This window comes from Artemia franciscana, chromosome 1 (genome assembly GCF_032884065.1).
Source record: "Artemia franciscana chromosome 1, ASM3288406v1, whole genome shotgun sequence".
In the NCBI taxonomy this organism is placed as follows: Eukaryota; Metazoa; Arthropoda; class Branchiopoda; order Anostraca; family Artemiidae; genus Artemia; species Artemia franciscana.
Genome location: NC_088863.1, coordinates 60,200,066 through 60,224,591, shown reverse-complemented (window position 1 = coordinate 60,224,591; position 24,526 = coordinate 60,200,066). Strand labels below are relative to the sequence as shown.

At 34.2% G+C, this 24,526-nt stretch overlaps 2 protein-coding genes across 2 annotated transcripts in view; both read right to left on the bottom strand.

The window, feature by feature from the left end:
- LOC136032275 (large ribosomal subunit protein mL66-like) overlaps window positions 1-24,526 on the bottom strand; it is a 414,576-nt gene that overhangs the window by 233,977 nt on the left and 156,073 nt on the right. The gene's annotated exons all lie outside the window — the stretch shown is intronic.
- LOC136032159 (mitogen-activated protein kinase kinase kinase 15-like) lies at window positions 9,294-16,298 on the bottom strand. The gene is made up of 3 exons (XM_065712346.1): window positions 16,073-16,298; window positions 13,715-13,848; window positions 9,294-9,519 (listed from the first exon to the last, which is right to left on the bottom strand). The coding sequence occupies exons 1-3, from the start codon at window positions 16,217-16,219 to the stop codon at window positions 9,315-9,317; spliced, it is 486 nt and encodes a 161-aa protein (XP_065568418.1). The 5' UTR covers window positions 16,220-16,298; the 3' UTR covers window positions 9,294-9,314.

Below are 24,526 nucleotides of genomic sequence, written 5' to 3'. Positions count from 1 at the left end.
TCCGGTCAGTTGCTTTTTTACGTATAAACAGAGATGGCTACCGAGATTCGCCCGACTTTAATTATGTGTTTGTTGACGCCTATAGTGTGACACTATTTATGTTTTATTATATGCTTCCCAAATGAAAGTTGGCAGAATTAGGCTCATTCTGTGTTTGCTAGTGGCGGTGTGTGCCGACAGACTCGTAAACTTTCGAGGGTTGTCCGACGGAAATTGACAAACTTTTTGTTTCTAATATTCTTTGAAGAATTTGATTTAGTCTGTATTTGTTGACGCTCTGTGCCGACAGACAAGTAAACTTTCGAGCACTACCCGACAAAAGTTTACAGAATTAGCTTTTTTATTTGTTTGTTGGCGCTCTGTGTCGACGAACTAGAAAACTTTTGAGCGTTGTCCGACGAAAGTTGTCAAACTTTTGTTTCTTATATGCTGTAGAGAATCTGCTTTAATCTGTGTTTGTTGGCGCTGTGTGCCGACAGACAAGTAAACTTTCGAGCACTGCCCAACGAAAGCTTACAGAATTAGCGTTTTTATGTGTTTGTCGGCACTCTCTGACGGCGAACAAGCAAACTTTCGAACGTTGCCCGACTAATGCTTACAGACTTGGCTTTTTCACGTGTTTGTTGGAACTCTGTAATGACGGACGAGTAAACTTTCGAGCATTGCCCGACAACAGTTGACAAAAAATCGGATTATTATGTGCTTGTCAGCTTTAAGCACCGACCGTCTATTGAACTTTTGTCGGGCTTCACCTAACGAAGGTGTATTCTTAAGACATTTAGGGGGAGTCCCCCCTCTCCTCCATAGTGACGACCCTACCTCTGACGCAACTTTCCCCTAATGTCGTCTAACAAGAATTTGGATATAGCCATTTCTGTCAGTATTATCGAGAGGCCCAGCAACTATGCCTTTGGGGACACCATGGCCCTCCTCAGCCCTGTGGAAAGAGCTGTAAATTTGGGAATTTGCCCATTGTATACACTAACTAATTTATTGGGAAGTATACTAACATATTTATGTGTGGGAGGGGTAATTTTGACGGGGAGAATTTTTCGCTGGGAGGAAAGTTTCCAGGGGTAAAATTTCCTTGGGAAATCTTTTGCAGGAGGAATTCAACACAATTTATATGCAAAACTATTTTTCAGAACTTATTTTATTTTTAAAACTATACCTACATTTCCCAAAATGGTTTGGTTTGGAGCAGATGGTAATGGTTTGGAGCAGCCTTAATGTTTGTTCAATAGACGCTGTTTTAGTTCGATAAAGTACAACTGCTTTTTTCGCCTTTAGAAGAAAGCTAATTGGCAAGACTTAAAAATTTTGCCTCTCTTTCGTCAAAAAGGCGAACAGATAAATCACAACTGGTTTTACAATCATCATACGAGAAGTTTTAAAACTGTTGGTGTTAGATTGGGCTCTACGATTTATCTGGATAATTTCTCTAATAAATAGGGATCGATTTGTTGAATATGTAATAACTGTGTACTGTTACTATTTCAAGAATGTATTTTAGAAGATCACAAGTTATTCCTCGAACATATTTTAATGTGAGTCCAACCAGGCTGACAAAACCATTTGTTTTTGGGATAATTATTTTTAATAGAAACAACTTTTCGAATTTTATCTTTCCCAGATAGGACAATGTCTAGAAATGCATAGCTGTCCAATTTTTCATCATTTATTTTTTGCTCTACCGTTGACGGGAACGGAAAATTTGCTTTTAAGAGGTAGATAGCGGGTCAATCACAGAATAATGCTCAAAATAATTTAACTCATTACAGAAATCTGACAGTCCTCACTTACACGTGGCTCAGCAATAGCTTCATTATCTGATTTTATTTGTCTTGATGTTTTATATTCTTTCCGATTTAATTTTTATTTATTCTTCCACAAAAATTTAAATTCCTAAATGCCATTCTTTTGTTTTGAACTTCGTTTTTATTATAATTAGAAAAAATTTTTCTTTTATTATATCCGATTCTTGATTTTTTACACCATCTATTTTGGTGTTGTTTATCTTTATACGTTGAATCATTCTTTCCATAATTCCTATGCTTATACTCTTTTTTATCCTTTTCTTTTTCTTCATTTTTACCTTCATAACTTTCATTTTTTCGTGTTTTTCATAAATTGGACTTCTGTGGAACGGTTTTCTTATTCCCTTTGTCAAAGGAGTTCTGTTCCTAGGAATCCTTAATAGTGCCGCCTGAAACTTCGTCTAACGGTGTTAATTAAGAGGGCAATTTAGCTGAGCATAGTTAGTGATAGTTGAAATCGTTGCTATTAATCAAAATTAAAGAAGTTCACCTCTGGCTCTAAAATAAAATAATCGAAATTAAAAAGCATAAATGATCCACTAGAGAAACAAGAAGTGCGAGAGCATAGGTAGTGACAATTGAAACTGTTGCAATGAAAAGTAATAAGCAAAATTATCGAAGTTCAATTATGGCTCTAAAAATGGCAGATTAAAAGGCAGAAATAATCAACTAGAGAAATAAGAAATGTGGGAGCATAGTTAGTGATAGTTGAAATCGTTGCTATTAAACAAAATTATAGAAGTTCACCTCTGGCTCTAAAATAAAATAATCAAAATTAAAAAGCATAAATGATCCACTAGAGAAACAAGAAGTGCGAGAGCATAGGTAGTGACAATTGAAATTGTTGCAGTGAAAAGTAATAAACAAAATTATCGAAGTTCAATTATGGCTCTAAAAATGGCAGATTAAAAGGCAGAAATAATCAACTAGAGAAATAAGAAGTGCGGGAGCATAGTTAGTGATAGTTGAAATCGTTGCTATTAAAGAAAATTATAGAAGTTCACCTCTGGCTCTAAAATAAAATACTTCAAATTAAACAGCATAAATGCTCAATTAAAGAAAACTATCTTACCCGTCGCACGTTTTTGCAATCTCAAAAGACAGGAATTCTAGGGAAAATTCCATCTTCACCGCGCAAAATCCCTCTCTTTGTAGTAAAAACGATCTATTTTTAAATTTAAAGTATTTGAGGCCCCCCCTCCCATGCAAAGAATACTTTCCTGCAAAATTTTCCTCCAATGGGGAATCGAGTCAAAAAATATGATAATGACCTAAATCGATAAACACGAACATTGACTTTTTTTTTCAGTAGCGATCTAGGATTCATCAAGGCAAGATCTAGCTTGTGACTGTGAGAGTTTAATAACCGCATCTGGATTTTTCACAATTTTTGCACTGTTTGTTACGGGGCCCCTTAGATTTTTATGCAGAAAGGGGCCCATGCCTGTAAGTCCCTTTGAAATGTCATTTTGCTAATTTCATTTACGGAGGCGAATTTTTACTGCATAATTAACGATGTCGGTCACAAAAAAGCATTTCGACGAGCGTATGGATGACTTAAAGCAAATGATCGAAAATCTTCGTATAGAGAATTCAGCTCTGAAACAAGAGAATTCTGATTTGAAAAATGCAATTATAGCGGTTAAAGAACAGTGTTTGAGTACGGAATTGTACGTAAAACGCAAAAATCTGCTGATTCACGGAATTCCTAATAAGGATAGTGAGAATATTGAAGAGACAGTCCACGACTTTTTATCAGGAATGTCAGTACAAAACTCGAAGGATATAAAATTCATGGCAATGTACAGAATTAGAAACAAGACCAAGCGCCCTTCCCGCTCGAACTCTCGCCCCGTTTCGGACCCTATTTTTGTCTCTGTTCTGAATCTTAGGCACAAAGATAGGATCATGGCTTGTGTTGGTAGCCTAAAAGGCACAGGAAAGAGCATCAGTAATGACCTACCATCTGAACTTGCAAAGCGTCGGAAAGAACTTTTGAGTACGGCTTACAAGCTTCGAAATTCCAAAGTAACCGCTGAGAAAGTATCTCAAACTAAAGTCATGCAACAGGGTACTAAACTATGGCTAGAAACAAAAAAAACTTCTAGCTCAAACTGGGTTAAGTTCAGTGATGCATGCCATGACCCCCTCGCCTTGGTTTTATCCGCAGGTATTAGTGATGGTGCTTCTGACGCGTGACGTAAACTATCGAGTATTTTCGCCTCAGTAAAGTGAGGGGATGCAATTTTGCTGCTCTTTTTTTGCAACGTCCGTATCTGTGTGTGTTTTTTTTAGTTATTGTCCTATTTTTCCTTTTCTCTATTTACTATATTATTTACTCCTTTTTTGCTTTCTTTTGCAATGTGCGTATCTATGTTTTTTATATATTTATTTTCTTATATTTCTCTCTCTCCATGTTATTTACTCTTTTCTTTACTTTTTTACTTGTAAATATTTTTCCGTTCCAGAGCGAAAATTCAAGTTCGTGCCTTCGCCTTATGAATTTGCTGTCATTAGGATGTCTACGTCACCCGTGTTCACTCGACTACAGCGTGGTCTCTATTCATCACCGATATTGGTAAGTAGTAATGTATGAAATTGAGTTTTCATCGAGGACTGACGCTAATCTCACGAAAAGGAAGTTAGATGAATATGAAAGTCGTAGAGTAAATTTTAATGAAATTTTGAATAACCCGATAGGAAGAACACCAAATATGAATTTTGATGAAAATTTAGATAATATGATTGATAGTTATTTTTTTGGAGGAGTTTGGGCTATGGGATGTTGGGGCTCGGTGGGAGGATGTCCTCCGGGTTGTGCATTTGAATGCTCAAGGGCTGAATTCTTCCCTGGATGATATACAGCTTATATGTAAGAATTCTCGCCCTGGAATTATTGGTTTATGTGAAACTTTTTTAATTGAAAAGAACCAGCTACTTATGGATATACCCGGACATAATTCAATATTTCTAAATAGAAAGATAGCAAAAAAGGGGGGGGGGCTAGGATTTTATGTATTGAGTAATCTGGCAGTTGTAAGAAGAGATGATCTGTCTATAAACATTGAACGGGTATTTGAATCTCTATTCATAGAATTGGCTACTAGCTCCAATGAAAAGATAATAATTGGCGAAATATACAGATCTCCAAGCGGATCAATGAAACAATTTATGGAAATATTAGAGATTGTTCTTGGGAGAGTATTGTCTGAAAAGGCAGAAATAATTTTAATGGGTGATTTTAACGCTGATATGATGGATGTGTCATCGAGTCAGGCTTGTGATATACTGGCACTAGTAATCTCGTCTGGGTTAACTCCCTGTATAAATATCCCTACACGAATTTCAAACCAATCTGCAACCTTAATTGACAATGTGTTCTCATTTATACATTCTGTAAAAAATGAAGTGCTACTATCAGATACATCGGATCATTTTCCAGTAGGAGTTTTACTTCCACTCCCCCGGTCTGCCCGCCGAATAGTCCCTGATAATAAACCAAGATTCCGATATACACCAGCAAACATCGAAAAACCCAAAGATGATTTATACACTACGCCATAGGAGTTTGCAATACCTGAGAGGGTGAGTTTAGAAAATTATAATAAAGTATTTGATTTTTTCTAGGAAACAGTAAATGAGAAATTTATCCACCATTGCCGAACACCCCAACCAAGTCTTTCTAAGAGATCAACACCCATAGCCCCATGGACTACAGCTGGAATACTAAAGTCAATAAAGAGAAAACAGAACCTTTGGAAAGAGTATAGGAACAGACCAAGTGATGCTAAATTAGAGACTTTTAAACTATACCGGAAGATGCTTAAAACTCTGATTCGAAAACCTAAAATTACATATTTTTCCCGAAGGTTTGCGGATTGCGGCAAAAATATTAAGAAAACTTGGGATGTAATTAAGGAAGTTACGCAACCATCGGCAAGACCTAGAAAGATCCCTAAATCACTTAGTGTTCAGAATCAGCTTTTCTTGGATGAAGACCAAGTACGACATCAGATGACTAAATTTTTTGCTGAGGTTGGGAAAACAACGGCGTTAGGTGTGGTTCCTTCTTCAAGTTCTAGAACTTGGAAGCAGTTCCTCGGTCCTTCCTGTGTAAAGTCAATGGTTCTTGAGTCAGTTACGGAGTAGGAACTGATAACAATAATTTCGTCATTGAAAAATTCTTCATCTGGATTCGACCAAATTCCGGCCAAATTAATCAAACAGATTCTTCCCTCAATCATTACACCACTGTGCCACTTAGTTAACCAGTCATTCAAGCTCGGAATATTCCCTCAGCGTCTCAAGTTGGCACGAGTGATAGCACTATTTAAAGGAGGTGACCGGGAGGACCCGGAGAACTATAGGCCTATATCTCTTCTGTCTGTCTTTTCTAAAATATTTGAAAAGGCTATGCTAAAGCGTTTGCTGAGTTTCCTAGACGCGAAGAAGTTTTTTCATCGGCATCAATTTGGTTTTCGGGAGAAGTGCTCAACAGAACACACATGTAATATGCTTCTTCATTTTGTACGACAGTCTTTAGACTTCGGCCTTATCCCTGCGGCAATATTCCTTGATGTGAAGAAAGCTTTTGACAGCCTCACACACGAGATACTTATTGGTAAGTTGTCGCATCAAGGCGTTCGTGGAGAAGCTCTGTCCTGGTTTTCTTCATTCCTAACTGGCCGATCCATTGCAGTTGAAGCTTCTGATGAGCATATTCCAGTCGAATATGGAGTGCCACAAGGCTCAGTTCTTGGGCCATCCCTTTTCCTCATATATGTCAACGACCTCTATCGACTATTTAGCAACCCACGATCTGATTTCTGTTGTCATTTGTGCCAGAAAGGAGACGCTGTGGTTGAAGCCTTGGATACGCCTGGTCAACATGAAGAACTCTTTGCATTCGCCGACGACACCACCCTGGGGGCTGCAGCACCTGATGAATCATCTCTTATCCTCAAGCTACAATTGATGGCAGAAAATATATATCGTTGGTTTGATGCAAACCAACGATGCAAATCGTTGGTTTGATGCAAACCAATGGTGGCGCTAAGCGCCACCCCAACAGCTAGATTACTATATAATTATTTACGCTGTTACTGTTACTATAAATGTTACTATACGTTTTCTAACCAAGACTTGAAATACTTTAAAAAGAGATGACCCCTAAAAGAAAAGGGATTTCATCCTTTTGAAAATCAAAATTCCGCTTTTTTCCATCTTTTTGAAAATCGATATTTACGCTGTTACTGTTACTACAAATGTTACTATATGTTTTCTAATCAAGATTTCAAATACTGTAAATAGAGCTGACACCTAAAAAAAAAGGTATGTCATGTTTTTGAAAATCGAAATTCCGCTTTTTTTCCATCTTTTTGAAAATCGATATTTACGCTGTTACTGTTACTATAAATGTTACTATACGTTTTTTAACCAAGATTTCAAATACTTTAAACAGAGCTAACACCTAAAAGAAAAGGTATTTCGTCTTTTTCAAAATCGAAATTCAAAATTCTCCAACCAAGGTTTAACACAAACTTGAAATAATTGTTGCAACCGTGGCGTCATTTCACAGAAATATACGATAAGGGGAATTATGTTTTGTTTCAATCTTGTCAATAAAAATACCGAAAAGTGCATTTTTTTAGCGAAAATTCCATAAAGATAATTTCAAAATCTAGGTAGGAGAAGAGGGCAAATGCCCTTTCCTCCCAATTGACGCCACTGTACTGCACTAAATTTTTTCATGACCTAATTTTTGTTTGTATTGTGTACGACCAGAAAAAAAAGCTCAGAAGCCAAGAAAGATAGAAATTTACAAAAAAGATGTCGCGTACTAAATTAATGTTAAAACCACTGAAGAGCCACAGCAATAGAGGCACAATATATTCCCTCTTTCAACTTTGTTTAATCACCTTGACCTATCTTCTACAAATCTACTATAACCTACAAATTAGAATAAGAAAGGAGATAGAAGCTGAGCAGCCCCCAATTTGTGGGCCCCAATTTGGATGATTGAGCTGTTCATTGAGCTTTAATTCAAGCAGCGAAACAATAATCCGATTTTATGAGAAGTCAATGTTTTGAAGAAGGAAAAGTAGAGAAATGAATTTAAACTACATATCCATGGACTAATCTGGACTGTAAATTCAGCCCTGAAAGTTTGTTTTGACCTAGAACAACTCAAAGGGGAATTTTCAAGCAGGTTATCCCGTTTAGTATTTCCAGACTTTTTCCACGATATGTGTTCTTTTTGAATTTATTTTATATTTTATGAAAGCATTTAGAAAACACTAAACAGACATTCATTTGATAAGGTATGTTCACTTTGATTTAAGAAATTTAAATGAGATCCAAATATTCGGTTTTAAGCAACATTTTGAACGAAGGTCACATGAAATGTGTTTTAGGAGGATAAAATTCATATTATATTCTAATTCTAATCCTAAGAATTCTACTAAACAGACATTCATTTGATAAGGTATGTTCATTTTGATTTAACAAATTCAAATGAGATCAATGTTTTGTTTTTAATCAGCATTTTGAACAAAGATTACATGAAAGGCTTAAGAGGGTAAAATTCCAATTGTGTTTTAATTCTACTCCTAAAAATTATCTAAAATTATTCTAAACATTACAAAAAATTATTTCAATTTTATAGTAAAATTTATTTGTTTATTTTTATATTATATATTATTTATGCTATATAACATTTATCTTATAAAATATCTACATATTATTTGAAAATTATTCTAAAAACTATATAAAATCATCCAATTCTAAAAATTATTAGAAATATCTAATTGTAAAAAAAAATGTGGACCAAGACCCTGTTGGTGCGCATTCTGGTCAAGCCTCCTAGGAAAAAAAAAACGACAGCATAAGCGAAAAAAGAGCAAACTGAAATGATATATTGATTTGAATAAGAAAAGAGATAGTTACGCATATTTAAGTACTTTTAGAATGAGCTATGTCTGAAAAATTCAGTGTTTAAAAATCTTCGGTTTACACAATTAAATATTCATCTCTTATTTTTTTTTCCTAAAATGGCTAACAATGCGGCAGATACACAGCATTGCTTATATTAAGTCGATTCCTTTCATCTGTCAAAGGCAAAGTTTTCACTTTGGCAAGATAGTTTTCTTTTTACGGATATGTCTTTCAACAACTCATTTAAAATATTTCAACCATCCCATGAAATGAAATAACATAGGAATTCGTGAAAAAAAGAAGAAAATGGACGAAGTTTGGGCCGTACCCAGAATTTTCTTTTTCGGAGTGTGCTTTAGACAAGGATTTTTTTTGGAGGGGGGAGGTTTACACAAAAGAAAATGCAAGAAAATTTTTATATCCACTTTTGTTACGTTTTTACGAGTCAGACAAACATTTCAGAGGGAGGGAGGGGGTTCAAACACCCTTAATACCCTGGATACGGCCTTGGACGAAGTTTGAGATTAAACTTAAAAACTTGATCGCATTTTTGTGATCACAGGGTTACTCTAGAGCGTATAAATAGATAAAGTTTATGTATAATAATATTTTTTCTTCTGAATTATAAACTGTTTTTAAAATAGAAGTGAGCCTCACCTTTGCTATGACATCTGAGTCAAGATTTCGGCTGATCAACCATTGTTGAAGAGCTGGGTCTGGATTCGGCCCCGCAGAGTCAGAAGTTGATTCTTCCAAAGATGGCATCATGCTATTATAAAATCTAACGAATATAATTCTCATCTACTATGTGCATAAGCAAAATAAAGCAAAGGATGAAGAATGGAAAAGGACAGAAGAGACAAAAGAACAAACAACAACGAGGGTAGTTTCCAATTGGGGAATGTGAAATACGAAATAAAGTAGATACTTTGGCTAACGCCTCTATCAAGCCGTATTCAACTCTACAAGAAATAAACCAACTGAAAAAAAAAGAAAATAGGAGCCCCCCCCCCATATGAGATGTAAGCAAAGAGGTGACATAATCTCAAACTGTTTACCAGGAATATGTGTCTTTCATCTTATATACATTTTTAACTTAGTATATTAGGTGTCAAACTGACGGCAGATTAAAAAAAAAAAAATGTTTGGTGTTAGAAATTTCAAAAAGTCAATCAACCTTACTCCTCCAAAAAAACCTGTATTCCAACTCTACACAATCTAAAAACTAGAGTTAAAAATTAGTTCGAATCAAATTTAATCAAAATTATAATTAGAATTATTAAAAACTATTTTTAAATGTTTTCAAGAGAGTCGGTAAATGGATCAAGATACCATTTTTACGTCTATCAGAGCAACACTAAAAAAAATAAAAAAATCTAAACCTGACAATCTATTTATATGCACAGACAACGGGACAGCGCATGTAAGTCGTTATGCGCCATATTAGTTACGTGCCATTGTAGTTGTGTCCCTGTGTCCGACCTGTGAATACAGATATATATATATATATATATATATATATATATATATATATATATATATATATATATATATATATATATATATATATATATATATATATATATATATATATATATATATATATATATATATATATATATATATATATATATATATATATATATATATGTGTGTGTTTTTAACTACGTAAAACTTGCGAATATACAACATTCTTCGCTGTCCCATTGTCTGTACATATAAATAGATTGTCAGGTTTACCGACTCTTGAACATGTAATTGTCCATGGGAAAAACAATCCGTATTCAGATCTATACCTCATTATTCTAATGATTGCCCTTGAGCTTTGTTGATGGTGATTGCTAATCAAACATTCCCTGTGTCCCCATCGTCATTTATATTTTCCCCTGTGCCCCCCGGCGTCCCCGTTGTAGTTGTGTTCCTGTGTCCCAGTCGTCATTTATAGTCAACAAACATGACGTCAGTCGACACACAAACATCACGTCAGTCGACACACACGTCCCAGTCGTCATTTGTGTCCCGGTGTCCCAGTCTATAGTTTCTCTTTGAGTGTCCCGGTCGTCATTTATATTCCCTTTTTTTTTTTTTTTTTTAGTTTTCTTTTTCTCCTTTATTTTTCAGTTTTTTCCTTTTTTTAGTTTTTTTTCTTTTTCAGTTTAATTTTTTTTTATTAGTTTTTAGTTTTTTTTTCTTTTTAGTTTTTTGCTGTTTTTACCCTTTTTTAGTTTTTTTTATTTTATTTCTGTTTTAGTTTTTAGTTTTTTACATTTTTTTAGTTTTTTTTTTAGTTTTTTAGCTTTTTTAATTTTTTTTAGTAGTTTTTACCTGTTTTTTAGTTTTTTTTAGTTTTTTTCTTTTTTAGTTCTTTTCTTCTTTTGTATTAATGCTAAAGCCAAGGTTCGAACCTCTCGGACCTAGAACCTGGAACATAACGCTTTACCAACTCAGCTACTTCGGCTTGAATACATTTACCTTTTTTAGTTTTTTTTTATCTTTTTTATTTTTTTTCGTTTTCTTTTTCTCCTTTATTTGTCAGTTTTTTTCCTTTTTTAGTTTTTTTATTTTTCAGTTTTTAGTTTTTTTAGTTTTTCTTATTAGTTTTTAGTTTTTTTTCTTTTTAGTTTTATTGTAGTTTTTACCTTTTTTTTTATTTTTTTTTACTTTTTTAGTTTTTAGTTTTTTACCCTTTTTTTTAGTTTTTTTTAGTGTTTTAGCTTTTTTAGTTTTTTTTAGTATTTTCTTTTTAGTTTTTTTTGTAGTTTTTATCTTTTTTAGTTTTTTTTTCTTCTTTAAAGCCAAGGTTCGAACCTAGAACCTGTCGGACCTAGATCCTGGAACATAACGCTTTACCAGCTGAGCTACTGTATTTGTATTTGTATCGGATTAACGACGCTTCTTGACTACTAAGGTCCCTGCTCGTCCCTGTATTGCATTCCTGCAGCATGGTTCGATCTCTGGGTCCCGTATTACCACGCTAAGGTCAAACCCACTGCGCCAACACAGGTAGTTATATAACTGAGCTACTTCGGCTTGAATACATTCGTTTTTGAATTGGTATGTGATGAAATAATTCATCATGATTTGTATTATTGCTAAGCCCAAGGTTCGAGCCTGGAACCTCTCGGACCTAGAACCTGAAACATAGCGCTTTACCAACTCAGCTACTTCGGCTTGAATACATTTACCTTTTTTAGTTTTTTTGTATTTTTTTTTTTTCGTTTTCTTTTTCTCCTTTATTTGTCAGTTTTTTACCTTTTTTTAGTTTTTTCCTTTTTCAGTTTTTAGTTTTTTAAAATTTTTTATTAGTTTTTAGTTTTTTTCTTTTTAGTTTTTTTGTAGTTTTTACCTTTTTTTAGTCTATTTTATTTTTTTTTACTTTTTTAGTTTTTAGTTTTTTACCCTTTTTTTATTTTTTTAGTTTTTTCTTTTTAGTTTTTTTTGTAGTTTTTATCTTTTTTTATTTTTTATTCTTCTTTAAAGCCATGGTCCGAACCTGGAACCTCTCGGACCTAGAACCTGGAACATAACGCTTTACGAACTGAGCTACTGTATTTGTATTTGTATCGGATTAACGACACTTCTTGACTACTAAGGTCCCTGCGTCGGCCCTGTAGTGCATTCCTGCAGCATGGTTCGATCTCTGGGTCCCGTATTACCACGCTAAGGTCAAACTCACTGCGCCAACACAGGTAGTTATAGAACTGAGCTACTTCGGCTTGAATACATTCGTTTTTGAATTGGTATGTTATGAAATAATTCAGACGTCATATGCGGACAGTGACGTCACTCGACACACAGACAACTTAATTTTATATATATAGATATTGTAACATATAGTAAGAGTGTAATATGTGGCAACAGTGTAAATGTATAATAACACTTGGCTTATGTTATATAATTAAATAAAAAAAACAAGGTTTTCTTATTTAATTTCAGAACGTTTTTGAACTATTGCATGATTGATTTTGGTTCTCAGCACATAAATAATTTAAACGAAATTTTCATATTAATTTTTTTTTGGCTAAGTGGCTTTTTCATAGTTTTAATCGGAACATTCTGAGAGAAAAGAAGCCTGGGAGGAGGCCTAGTTGCTCTCCAATTTTTTTGATTACTTAAAAAGGCAACTAGAACTTTTATTTTTTTACGAACATTTTCATTAGTAAAAAATATTCGTAACTTACGAATTGACTTACGTAACGAACTTCTATATTCGTGAGTTTTTATTACGTATATTAAAGGGTTCACCCCCTCTTCAATACCTCGTTCTTTACACTAAAGCTTAGATTTTGTCCCAGTTCCTTAAAATGACCCCTGAATCGCAAAGGCCGTAGAATAAAATAGTTGAAATTACTAAATATACTTTAGCGTAAAGACCGAGGTATTACAAGGTGAACCCTTCATTTTCATAATGATTTCTGTTCGTTTTAAATTTTAATGCTGCCCCTTACTTTCAGTTGAAAAAACTTTTCATATTTTTTTTTATTGTTTTTTTAAATAATGCTAGGAAATCCTGCGCTCTGTTCATTGAAATTCTCTTCCCCCATGGCTAATTCCTCCATGGAGATATCCTCCCACGTAATACCCCCATAAACTTTCACCCCTAGACCCCAACTTCTACCCATCCCCCGAAACCAAAAAAATCCCCCTGAAAACGTCTGTACACTTCCCAATAACCATTACTATATGTAAACACTGGTCAAAGTTTGTAACTTGTAGCCCCTCCCACGGGGACTATGGGTGAGTAAGTCTGCCCCAAAGACATAGTTATTAGGTTTATCGGCTTCCTCAGAATTTTGATCCGGTGACATTGGGGAAAATGGTCACTTAAAAAGAGTACTAGAACTTTTAATTTCCTTTAGAATGAGCCCTCTTGCAATCTCTGCTGAAAATCATCATCTAAAAATATCTCAGACCCGGGTTAAAAAACAGCACATGCAATGACTGTGACATAACAAAAAACTTACCCAGAATCATTCTGCGGTATTTCTTTAACGGCGATACTGACTTGGGTAATCAGGTCACGAGCACCATAAACATTACCATAAGTTCCCTTCCCCAAAACATGTCGTTTCCCTTGGTCATCATACTCGTATTCAAACTGAAATTAAGATAAAATTAAGCCCGGAAAAAACACAAACCCTGAGGGGAAGGGGTTGCCGTGTATATGAGCTAATACACAGTAGAAAATGAATCATCTACTAAACAATTTTTTTCATTGTTTTAAAGTCTTCATGACAGGACAAAATATAATTGTTTTTATAAGTTCAATGTTTTATTACTACTTTAACAAATCAAGGAGAAGTAAGGACATTCACAAAAGGTAAAACTTCTAAATTTCTTGAAATTAAAGAAACCTTCCCAAAAAAGAAGTTTTTGAAAGAAAAGTAAAGGCCATATTAAACTTCAGATCAGCTGATACAAATACCTGTTAAAATTCATACTAGAAACGACAAGAAATTACTGTTAAAGAATAAATGAAACCCAAAAAACCCAGAAATTAAATAAACAAACATAGCAAACAAAAATGCAATAGGTTCTTGTAAACAAACATACAATAGGTTTTTGAAAACAAACATATAATAGGTCACAAATCAAGGAGAAGTAACAACATTCATTAAAGGTAAAAACTTTAAAAATTTTTTTAACTAAAAAAAAATTCCCGAAAAAAGCAGTTTTTCAAAGAAAAGCAAAGGCCATATAAAAGTAAAGGAAAGATTATTCTTATACGGATTGAATATTTCTGAAGAGAAGACTTAATCAAGCAGCAATGGGGGTGAGAGGTGTGGGGGTGGAGTAAAGGTTCTAGTTTATCCTCCTACTCAACTTGGTAAGTTGCAAGAGAACACGATATTGGATAAAAGAATTTTAATAGTTAGACCTCTCTAGGATACAAGTTAGTGTCATTATGAAATATTTCTTACTTTCCAAATACAAATTTTTTCGTTCGGTTTCCATAAGTAATTTTTTTTTAAACTACCACACCCTTCTATCCTCTTTGTTGGTCTGAGGTTGAAAAGTTAAAGTACGCATATTTTTTTTTACTCTTTTTTAAACTGCAACAAAAGATTTTCTATGAGCTCCAAAGCCTCTTCCTCTGGTTTTTCTTTGGCTTCGATAAAGTTCAATTTTTTATTGCTTTAGCTGTTGTTTTTTTAGATGATATTTTCAATATTTGACGAAAAACTCTTTTCTTAGTCTTTTTCAGCTTTTCTCTAGCTACATTCTATTTAAACTGCCTTTCCAATCGATTAATCACAACTCAGGTACTAGTTTTACTTTTTTCTAATTGTTAAGACTTAGCTACTTAAAAAAAAAAATAATAGAAAATGAAGTTGATTCCTTATCTCTACCGTTCTAACTCCACTAGCCATATTTCAAAATTTCATCTCAAACCAAAATACCATTTTTCGAATGAAAAGTTGTTGATGCAAGTCCGGCCCTTCATTGTTTCAAGCGAAACTCGTGTTTTAAAAATGACAAATTGTACTTTTTTATTTTTCTTATTATCGTTATCATAATCATTATTAACATAAGGCCTTTTTCAACTCATCATATTGTCATGAACCAAAATATGATGTTTATTCCTTTTGATTAGATTTAGTTCAAGCAAAATGATTGCAAAATTTTGTTAGTTAGATTTTGTTATATTTCAATTAATTATTTTTAAATTTCAAAATTAATTTTGTTTTAAAGTACAAAAAAAACATTCTTGAGGGCAGAAACGTAATCCATTTTCCAGAACCTAGCATAGCATTTCAGAAGAGCAATGCAGCTGGAAATTCTTGAAGAGTGTCCACAATAAGGGACCTGGGTAGCTTCTCCCAATTTTCTATGAAAAAGGGTAACCAGCAAAGCCATTCTTTTAACGTGTTTTATTTTGGAAAAGTTAAGAATTCAATCAATTTTTCCAAGCAACTTGTACTGTTTGATACAGTTTACTTGTCGTTTTAGAGTTTTTTATATGTAAATATTTTCATAAACAAGTTTTTTTACCTTGTATAATGAGTATTTGGAAAACACGAAAAAATTAGTGCAAATAAAAAGAAAATATGCAGTTCATCTAAAAAAATATTCTTTTTAGGAATTATCGGCTTTGTACGACCAGAAGGGATTAGGATGAACGTAGCCATATAGACCCTTCCCTTTGCTTCAAATAATTTCCTACAAAAAATTTAAACCTCACCCTGTACTAATATTCCGTGAGGAATTTAAGCCTGTACTAATTTCCCGGGAGGATCTTTAGACTACCTTCTTTCCCAGTTTTCACTTTAAAGAGTCGTCCTAGAACATAAAGCTAGGTAAATCAAACACAAAAACAATACCTGAAATTCATCAGGTTCGTCGTTACCATCTAAATCAGCAAACCCATTCCGCAACTGGTACAACAAATCAACAAACCTTTGACGACAGTTGAAACATGGAAAATTCACTTGAAAGTCATCTGAATTATGATGTACATACAAAAACATGCATCGGTCATCACCCCTGTACAGCCTAAAAAAAAAGTAGGGGGAATGATCACTTCTCTGACAGTTGCAATTTAGCTCCTTTGTGTCACAGAATTCGTCTGTCAACGTTGAAAGATGAATAAAAATAGTATACATTCGGTATTCTTGTGGTGCTCCACAGACATGACCTATGGGTACAATTGGTGCAACAAATCAACAAACCTTTGTAGACAGTTGAAAGATTGAAAATACATTTGAAAGTCATCTGAATTATGATTTACATACAAGAACATGCATCGGTCATCACCCCTGTACAGCCTAAAAATAAAGTAGGGGGAATGATCACTTCTCTGACAGTTGCATTTTAGCTCCTTTGTGTTACAGAATTCGTCTTTCAACGTAGAAAGAAGAAGAAAAATAGCATACATCCGGTATCCTTGTGGTGCTCTGCAGATATAACCTATGGGTAAAGTTGCTCGTCTAGCTACAAGAGCTTTGCTATAAGGAATATACAGTATTCACATATTTGATACTGAAATAAATGAGTCTCATTTTCAAAATTCAAGGCGTTTGAGCATTCTCAAACTTGATTCCCATGTTTCTGAGCTGGTATCTAGCATAAGTGATACTAAGCACTTAAGTTGCATAAATAAACAATAGATATTTGCAAATGGATTTTTTCAAAATGGATAATGAATTATTCATTTTCTTCAATGTGGCACCTTGTTTTTTAAATTAGATTTGTGCTGAAAAGCGATGATAGATGACAGATAATATTTTGTTTCACCTTACCACCTTTTAACATACGATCTTTACTTTTGTCAAGTTTCTAGAAAAAATATACTTCATAAATATTATGTTTTCATCTATATAACAGAGTATAGTGGGTTTTCCGTCAATATATTACTTCAAAATATACTATATCTCCTTTCAACTTAAACAGAAATAATTGAAAAAAACTTTTGGTAATAAAGTTGTATATGCCGCATCGGGTAAACCTCGGTCGCGAGTAACAGTTGAAAAATCTTTTATCTATTGTCACTCTCTTCCCTCTCTTGTACAGTTTATGTTACCGGGTAAGCACATTTACCGGGCATGTTACCGAGGGTTACCAGGTAAACCCCGGTAGTGAGTACCAGTCGAAAAATATATTATCCATTGTCACTCTCTTCCCTCTCTTGTACAGTTTATGTTAGAAGACTTAACACTACGTCTTTGCAAAACTAGACAATTAGTTATTGGAAAATAAACATCCTGAAAATAGGGCAAAATAACTAAAGGAAAATAAACAAAATGATTTAAAAACCAAGGCTGCATTTTGGAGCAAGGGGGAAAGAATTGGTTCTACCTAGGCGATGATCCCAATGATCTAACTAGATACATAGAATAACTATTTATTTCTACTGGACAAACAGCCAATTGTTCAGGCTTGTACAAACTTGTACCTGTGCAGGGTAATAAACTTTACATATTAACACTAGCCTGAATTTGTTTAATAGCAAACAGATATAACACCCAATTGATGGATGTAATTTTTGACGACAAGATGCAGATAAATTTGGTGTAACAACCGTTCTAACTAGCTCATCTACTTACAAGAGCTGTGCTATATGGAATGTACAGTATCCACGTATTTCATATTTATATAAATGATATAATTATATAATTTATTAACATTAATTATATAATAATATGATTTTATAATATTTAATAATATATATATATAATATATAATAATATATAATAGTATAATAGTATAATTATATAATTATATAATTATCAACAAACACAATTCCTGACCATAGCCAAAAATAATTAAAGGAAAATAAATACAATAATAAGAAAACAAACGCCTTGTCTTGGACCCAGAGGGAAAATCCTTGGTTAAACCTAGTGAATAGTCTCAATGATTTAACAAGATATACTTACGAATAGCTTTTAATTTCTTCTGGGGAAAACAACCAATTGTGCAGACTCGTACATTTCTTTTCTTTCATATGATCCAAGCACGAGTTCACAATCTCCATTGATTTTTCTTCAGCTCCAAGATTAACGTTGACATGACTAGAGACGAAAATCTTGGTTGATTCAAACTTTCTCTGTTCCATGATTAGAATCTGTTAAAAAAGTGCAATTAATACCTATATTTTGTTTGCTAGAACATGATTTTGACGATCATAATACTCGTACTATCCTGATAAGTATATTGCAGTCAAAAAACATCTAATATATCACCATGAGAATTAAAAACCCTTCAAATTTAATCAGAGTATATAATTCAGTAATTCCAGCCACTAGTCTTTGGTTCAGATGGTAAGATACCAAGGAACGAGCTTTGCTGCTTACGATAAGGATATTAGTTCTTTACCTTATTGTAATATTCGTTCTGGATGAATATGTGCGGTATGGGATAATCATCCAAATCGTAATTATCTAATTACCAGGTTTTCTGTATATGCTCAAGTAACTAGTGTCACTGCAAATTTTGCTTTAAAAACAGTGTGCTCTTCAAACCGTGTAATTTAAACAGAGAAAAATGAAAAAAGGGATTAAAAAAAAAATACAGAGGTACAATCAGCGGGAGGAGCTGATGAAAAATACACTTGAGAAGATCGTGCTCAGAAAACGAGTGCGAAATATGGCTAAGTACAAAACTGAATGAAAAATAAAAGGATCGGCTGGAAATTTCTAGAGTAGTTACTTTGGGAAATAATTCCAGCAGTAAGGCTTACGTCACCAGGTGGCAGATACCAATTTTTCAAACAAAGCATTTTGGTCAAACCAAAAATGTTTCTCATGAAAGACCGGCAAGGGTGGTAATGACATGACTCCAGTATAAGCAAGGCCAGGTTCCAGGAAGAGATATATTAACTCTTATATTATATTTAACAGTCGAAAAGGGATTAAGAAAGATTTCCCTTTAAAAAATACTCTTTGGATATTCAAAACTAGTGACCAGGCAGAGATTGGATAAAATAGAACGGATAAGAACTGTTCCCGAAGTTTTTCTTTATGACATGACTCCAGTATAAGCAAGACCAGGTTCAAGGAAGAGTTACAGTATCTCTTATATTATATTAAGAAGTCGAAAAGGGATTAAGTAAGATTTCTCTTTAAAAAAATACCCTTTGGAGGTTCAAAACCAGTGACCAGGCAGAGATTGGATAAAATAGAACGGATAAAAACTGTTCCCGAAGTTTTCAAGTTTATATATATATAATTTTTCCAAAATTCAACTCCACATCCTAGAGCTATTAATAAAAAAAATAAAATAAAATATGACATTTGTTTGCATAGCTTTACTTAGCATAGTATCTAAATTTGATTTATATTTCACTTAAACAGCATACATTCGGTGTACATGCAAAACATATTTAGAAAAAAAATTAAATACATTCCACATGGAAAGTCCTATGATCAGAGTTTGGCTGTTTTTGTAGTAATAATGGCGCAGAGTATAAATTACGTATATAATGTGCGATTTGAAGTGGTTTAACAACTGTATGATTAAGTTTTTTTTCCCGTGGTTTTGTATAAAAAACAAAAATGAAGAATGTCAACAATAACTGTGCTTTAAAAGCACTGAAGCTATATCTAATTTCAACTTAAAAAACGGGCCGTCACCAGAGAGGGCTGGAGACCTAAAATATAACAAGCACTATGAGGACCAACCTAAGTCAGGCCATTTCAGAGGAGGAGGCTCTACTACAAGAAAGGTCAATTCAGCCATTCAATAACTTATAAGTGGATGTTTTAATAAACTGTTTTTTATTTTGGGTAGAAGAGAGACTACTAACTATAGTTAGCAGTTTTAGAGCCCCTCCCACGGGGACTGTGGGGGAGTAAGTCGTCCCCAAAGACATAGTTGAAAGGTTTTTCAACTACGCTGAATAAAATCTCAAAATTTTGATTCGTTGACTTTGGGAAAATAGTTAGCTTGGGAGGGGGCCTAGCAGCCCTCCAAATTTTTTGGTCACTTAAATTGGGCACTACAACTTTTCATATCCGTTAGAATGAGCCCTCTCGCAACATTCTAGGACTACCAGGTCGATACGATCACCCCTAGGAAAAAAAAAACAAATAAACAAGCATTCGTGATCTGCCTTCTGGCAAAAAATACAAAATTCCACATTTTTGTAGATAGGAGCTTGAAACTTCTACATTATGGTTCTCTGGTACGGTGAATATGATGGTGTTATTTTCGTTAAGATTTCGTTTGTGGTTCTATGACTTTTAGGGGGTGTTTCCCCCTATTTTCTAAAATAAGGCAAATTTTCTCAGGCTTGTAACTTTTGATGGGTAAGACAAAAGCTGATTTCCGTTAGAATGAGCCCTCTCGCAACATTCTTGGTCTACTGGGTCGGTAAGATCACCCCAGAAAAACAAAACAAAAAACAAACAAACAAACAAATAAACACGCATCCGTGATCTGCCTTCTGGCAAAAATAAAAAAATTCCACATTTTTTGTAGATAAGAGCTTGAAACTCCTACAATATGGTTCTCTGATACGCTGAATATGATGATGTGATTTTCGTTAAGATTCTATGACTTTTAAGGGGTGTTTTCCCCTATTTTCTAAAATAAGGCAAATTTTCTCAGGCTCGTAACTTTTGATGGGTAAGACAAAACGTGATGAAACTCATATATTTAAATGCAATTCTTCTGATATAGCTATTAGTATCGAAATTCAATTTTTTTGAGTTTTGGTTGCTATTGAGCCGGGTCGCTCCTTACTACAGTTTGTTAAAACAAACTGTTTGATACAAATAGACTTTTGCTAAAATAACAAAAAAAACTTTTTTTTTCAAAACGTCCCTATGTTTCACGATACATTTGATTTTCAGTCTATACAGAAGGAGCAACGAAATCATTCTGATTTTTATTAAAACTTCGACGGATAATCTTGAGACATAAAAATAACTAAACAGACAGAAACTATATTGGTGCTTAAAACATTTATTAGAAAGAACATCAATTTTATAAATATTAGCATAAATATATCTCAGCACCAAATATTCATTAACATAAAATTTTGTGCATAATTGAGCTCCTAATCTTCAAGCTTACTTTAAGGATCCCCATTAAAAATGGTTTCAAAATCCAAATTGGAGTTGGATCAACGCCGAGATGTATATTACTTTTGCACTCTATACTACTATTGTACTACTTTTTGCGTTCTATTCTCAATTATTAAAGTACCATTGCACTTGCTACAGACTTCAATTAAGTGCCCTGATTCTAAGGCAGGCCTGAATTCATATTATTACAAGGTAGTGGCATGTATAAATTTAGTCACGCAAAGTACGGCTCTGATTGAGCACGAGTGTTCTGAGTCTCGCAAGCCCTTGTGGAATATTCATCCTGAAGTGAAAAAAAAAGGTTTAAAATCGCAAAGTTTTAAGTTGGGATTGTTGAGTGTTTGTGTCTATAATCTTTCGGTGTTGCGCCTGTACTCAAGCAGAAAACGAAGACAGAATACAAATCCTGCTTAAGGAATGCAGGGCCCAACCCGTGGGACGTTCCAAATAGCATAACGACCTGACAGAGCTGTCAATAGTAGCAAGTGTGCTCCTCCAGCCCAGTCAGGGTCATATCTTATGAATTTTGTACACTATTTTATTAACATATTTTTCGTGTTTAACCAATTTATTTAAAACCATTTTTGAATCTAGTTAGTTCAGTTCTACAAGTACTTGTTTGTCAATATAGAGTAATTGCGTTAAGTTTGAATGATCTATATTGGACATTGAAAAAAGTAAAAGATTTTCTGATCCTCATGGCCTGTATTTTAGGAATTTTGCTTATGGTTGTTCATTAATGTTGAACCATGTATAGTTTTTATCTCAGGTCTATATAGCTCAATCTTCGGATCCCGACAGTTTCTTTTCAGAAGTGTCACGTCCATACTTAAACGAGGTAAAGATCCAGATTCTTCTCAGAATTATAGACCGATTATTCTATCATGTTTTAGGAGTAAGATTCTTGGGTATGTTCTTTTGCCCAAAATAACTTATAAGTGTGATTTTACATTTTTTTTTAACTAACATTTTGAAAAGTGGTCGGTTGTCCTCAAGCATCATATACTAGACTAATTATTGAAATAAATTTTTGCCCAGAAGAATTCATTGTATTGCTGCAGAGTAGACACTGTTATTCACCTCAGCCCCAATATTCCATTCCTTTTCCCGGATTCAATAATTCACTTATTCCTACACTGCGATACTACTATGACAATTCATATGTGTATATTAAGTGGCTGTCATATATCTCCGATCGAGTAGCTAGTAGGAAGGGAGTTAAGCAATGAGGGATTTTATGTCCTTATAAATTTAAATTTGTGCTCGACATTTGTCTGAGATATCTGTCTCTCACTGTGTTTTTCGTGATACTAGAGATGTTTCTGAAATACTTACTTAATTTCTTCCTCGATAGCGACACAAGTGTAGAGGGAACTAGACGTCATCTCCAGACTGGCCTGTTTTGGGCCAGGGTAGGAACTTCGCTGGGGTCAATGCCCCACGCTGTGAGTCGATCACGGATGATATCTGCGTATCTCATACGTGGTAATTTCTGCCCGTTCCAAGCAGTTTATAGTTTGATGGAAGTTAATTATAAGTCGGGCAGGTGTTTCAGTGAGTAGGCAAAGTAAATGACCGAACCAACGCAGCAAGTGGGACTCAAACTGTTCGGCCAGGTGGTAATTTAAAGGACCAGAGGATATCCATATTTTGTACCCTATCGAGCCACCTAACATGCAGAGGTGTTTTTTCTGGACAGACAACATCTACCTTCATCATCTGCGACTGAGTCAAAGGCCAAGTCTCTGACGAGCACAACATAACACTTGCTACCGAGGCAGAGCAGATACGAGTGGAATCAAAATCTTCCACTTAGATTTTTGGTCTCAGATCTTTTACGTTATTCTTTGTGCTCACAATATATATTGCTCCACGTAAGAAGTTCAGTGTTTTTAGGTAATTTATAAAAGTGCAAAAACCTCAGGATCCTAAAGATAATTTTGTTTCCAAATTAAGGTATTAAGTATTTTATATTTTTAATGGATTAGTGAGACTTGCAAGGATTTAAGTGTGCAATGGAGTATATTTTAAATAACAACGGTGATTATTTCAAGGTGGAGGTAAAATTATTTTTTAAGCAGGGTGGAATATTAACAATGAATTTGTTAGAAGGGTGAAATTCTATATGATGTCTTTTTATTATATTTGACACTATATAGGTTAAGTGATATGGACAGTATAAAGTTACTAGTTAGAATAAAGATTCACAAGATCTAATCAACTTGATATACTTAAAAAGATAGGAAGTGACTACCAAATAGTAACTGTTAGTAACCCAGTTTTGTAACTTAACCTAGTTTTGGGTGAAACTGTACATGATAGGTCTTCCCTTTTTTCTTCAGTAGTTTTGGAGCTAATAGCCCGTTCAGACACATGGGGAAACTTTTAGAGACCGATCGGTAGGAGAGACGGGCTATAACTGGGACTAAAGATCTTCTGTTAAGTATTGCTCGTGTCCTGATGAAGCTATCTAAACGCATCAAAGACCAACCGATAGCCTAACATTCTATTCTCTCCAGGAATTTTACCAATTTTTAGCGCTGTTACCCTTTTTGGAACTGGAAAAATTGTAGTCAGTCATTTTTTCACAATAACCTCCATAACTGGGACATGATAATGGGGTAAATAATGTCATCGTAAGGGTAGTCGAATATTTTTTACTGAACTTTCGAATGTAAACGCACAAAAAGACGTAATATTCAAAAATGTCATACAACTACGGCAATATTCAATTAGATTTTTCTTGAAAGACATTACTGAAAGACTCTTTCGGTTGAACTATGGAAAAATTCACTTCAAATGTTGATGAAAAATGAATTGCTTGGCAGCTCTGTCTGTTCCTCCTGGCGCAACTGGTGATCACAGCTTAAGAACTACGCAGTTTCTTTCTTCTACAGATTTCTCTTCCGTCCAGACAAATTTTTGTTCTCCATTGAGTTTTTTCATGTACTATATGGTCTTCCCCTACTTCTTCGGTTACTTTGCCCACTAAGTAACGTAATCTAGTCTAGGATCGAGGCTTGACGAGGACAGAATCAAAAATACTATTTAACAAGTCTTCTCCGTCTCGGTTACTCCCAACATAGATCAAATCATCAGAACTTTATGCATATTCGACAGATGACGCTTCGCTATGTTCCGAGTCTTGCTCGAGGTCAAATTTTATTAAATTCTTTTCTCTTTTTCCTTGTATCTCCACTTTCTTCGAGCTTCCTTCGGTTTTCTTGGTGTTTACTTTCCTCTCTTTTT

What these genes read in the sequence shown, in the direction of transcription:
- LOC136032159 (XM_065712346.1), bottom strand. Translation starts at nt 16,219, where the DNA reads ATGTTTTTGTATGTACATCATAATTCAGATGACTTTCAAGTGAATTTT. An exon ending in ACGAACCTGATGAATTTCAG is followed by an intron (nt 13,849 to 16,072) that starts GTATTGTTTTTG and finishes TCTTAATTTCAG; the next exon opens with TTTGAATACGAGTATGATGA. An exon ending in ATACCGCAGAATGATTCTGG is followed by an intron (nt 9,520 to 13,714) that starts GTAAGTTTTTTG and finishes ATTTTATAATAG; the next exon opens with CATGATGCCATCTTTGGAAG.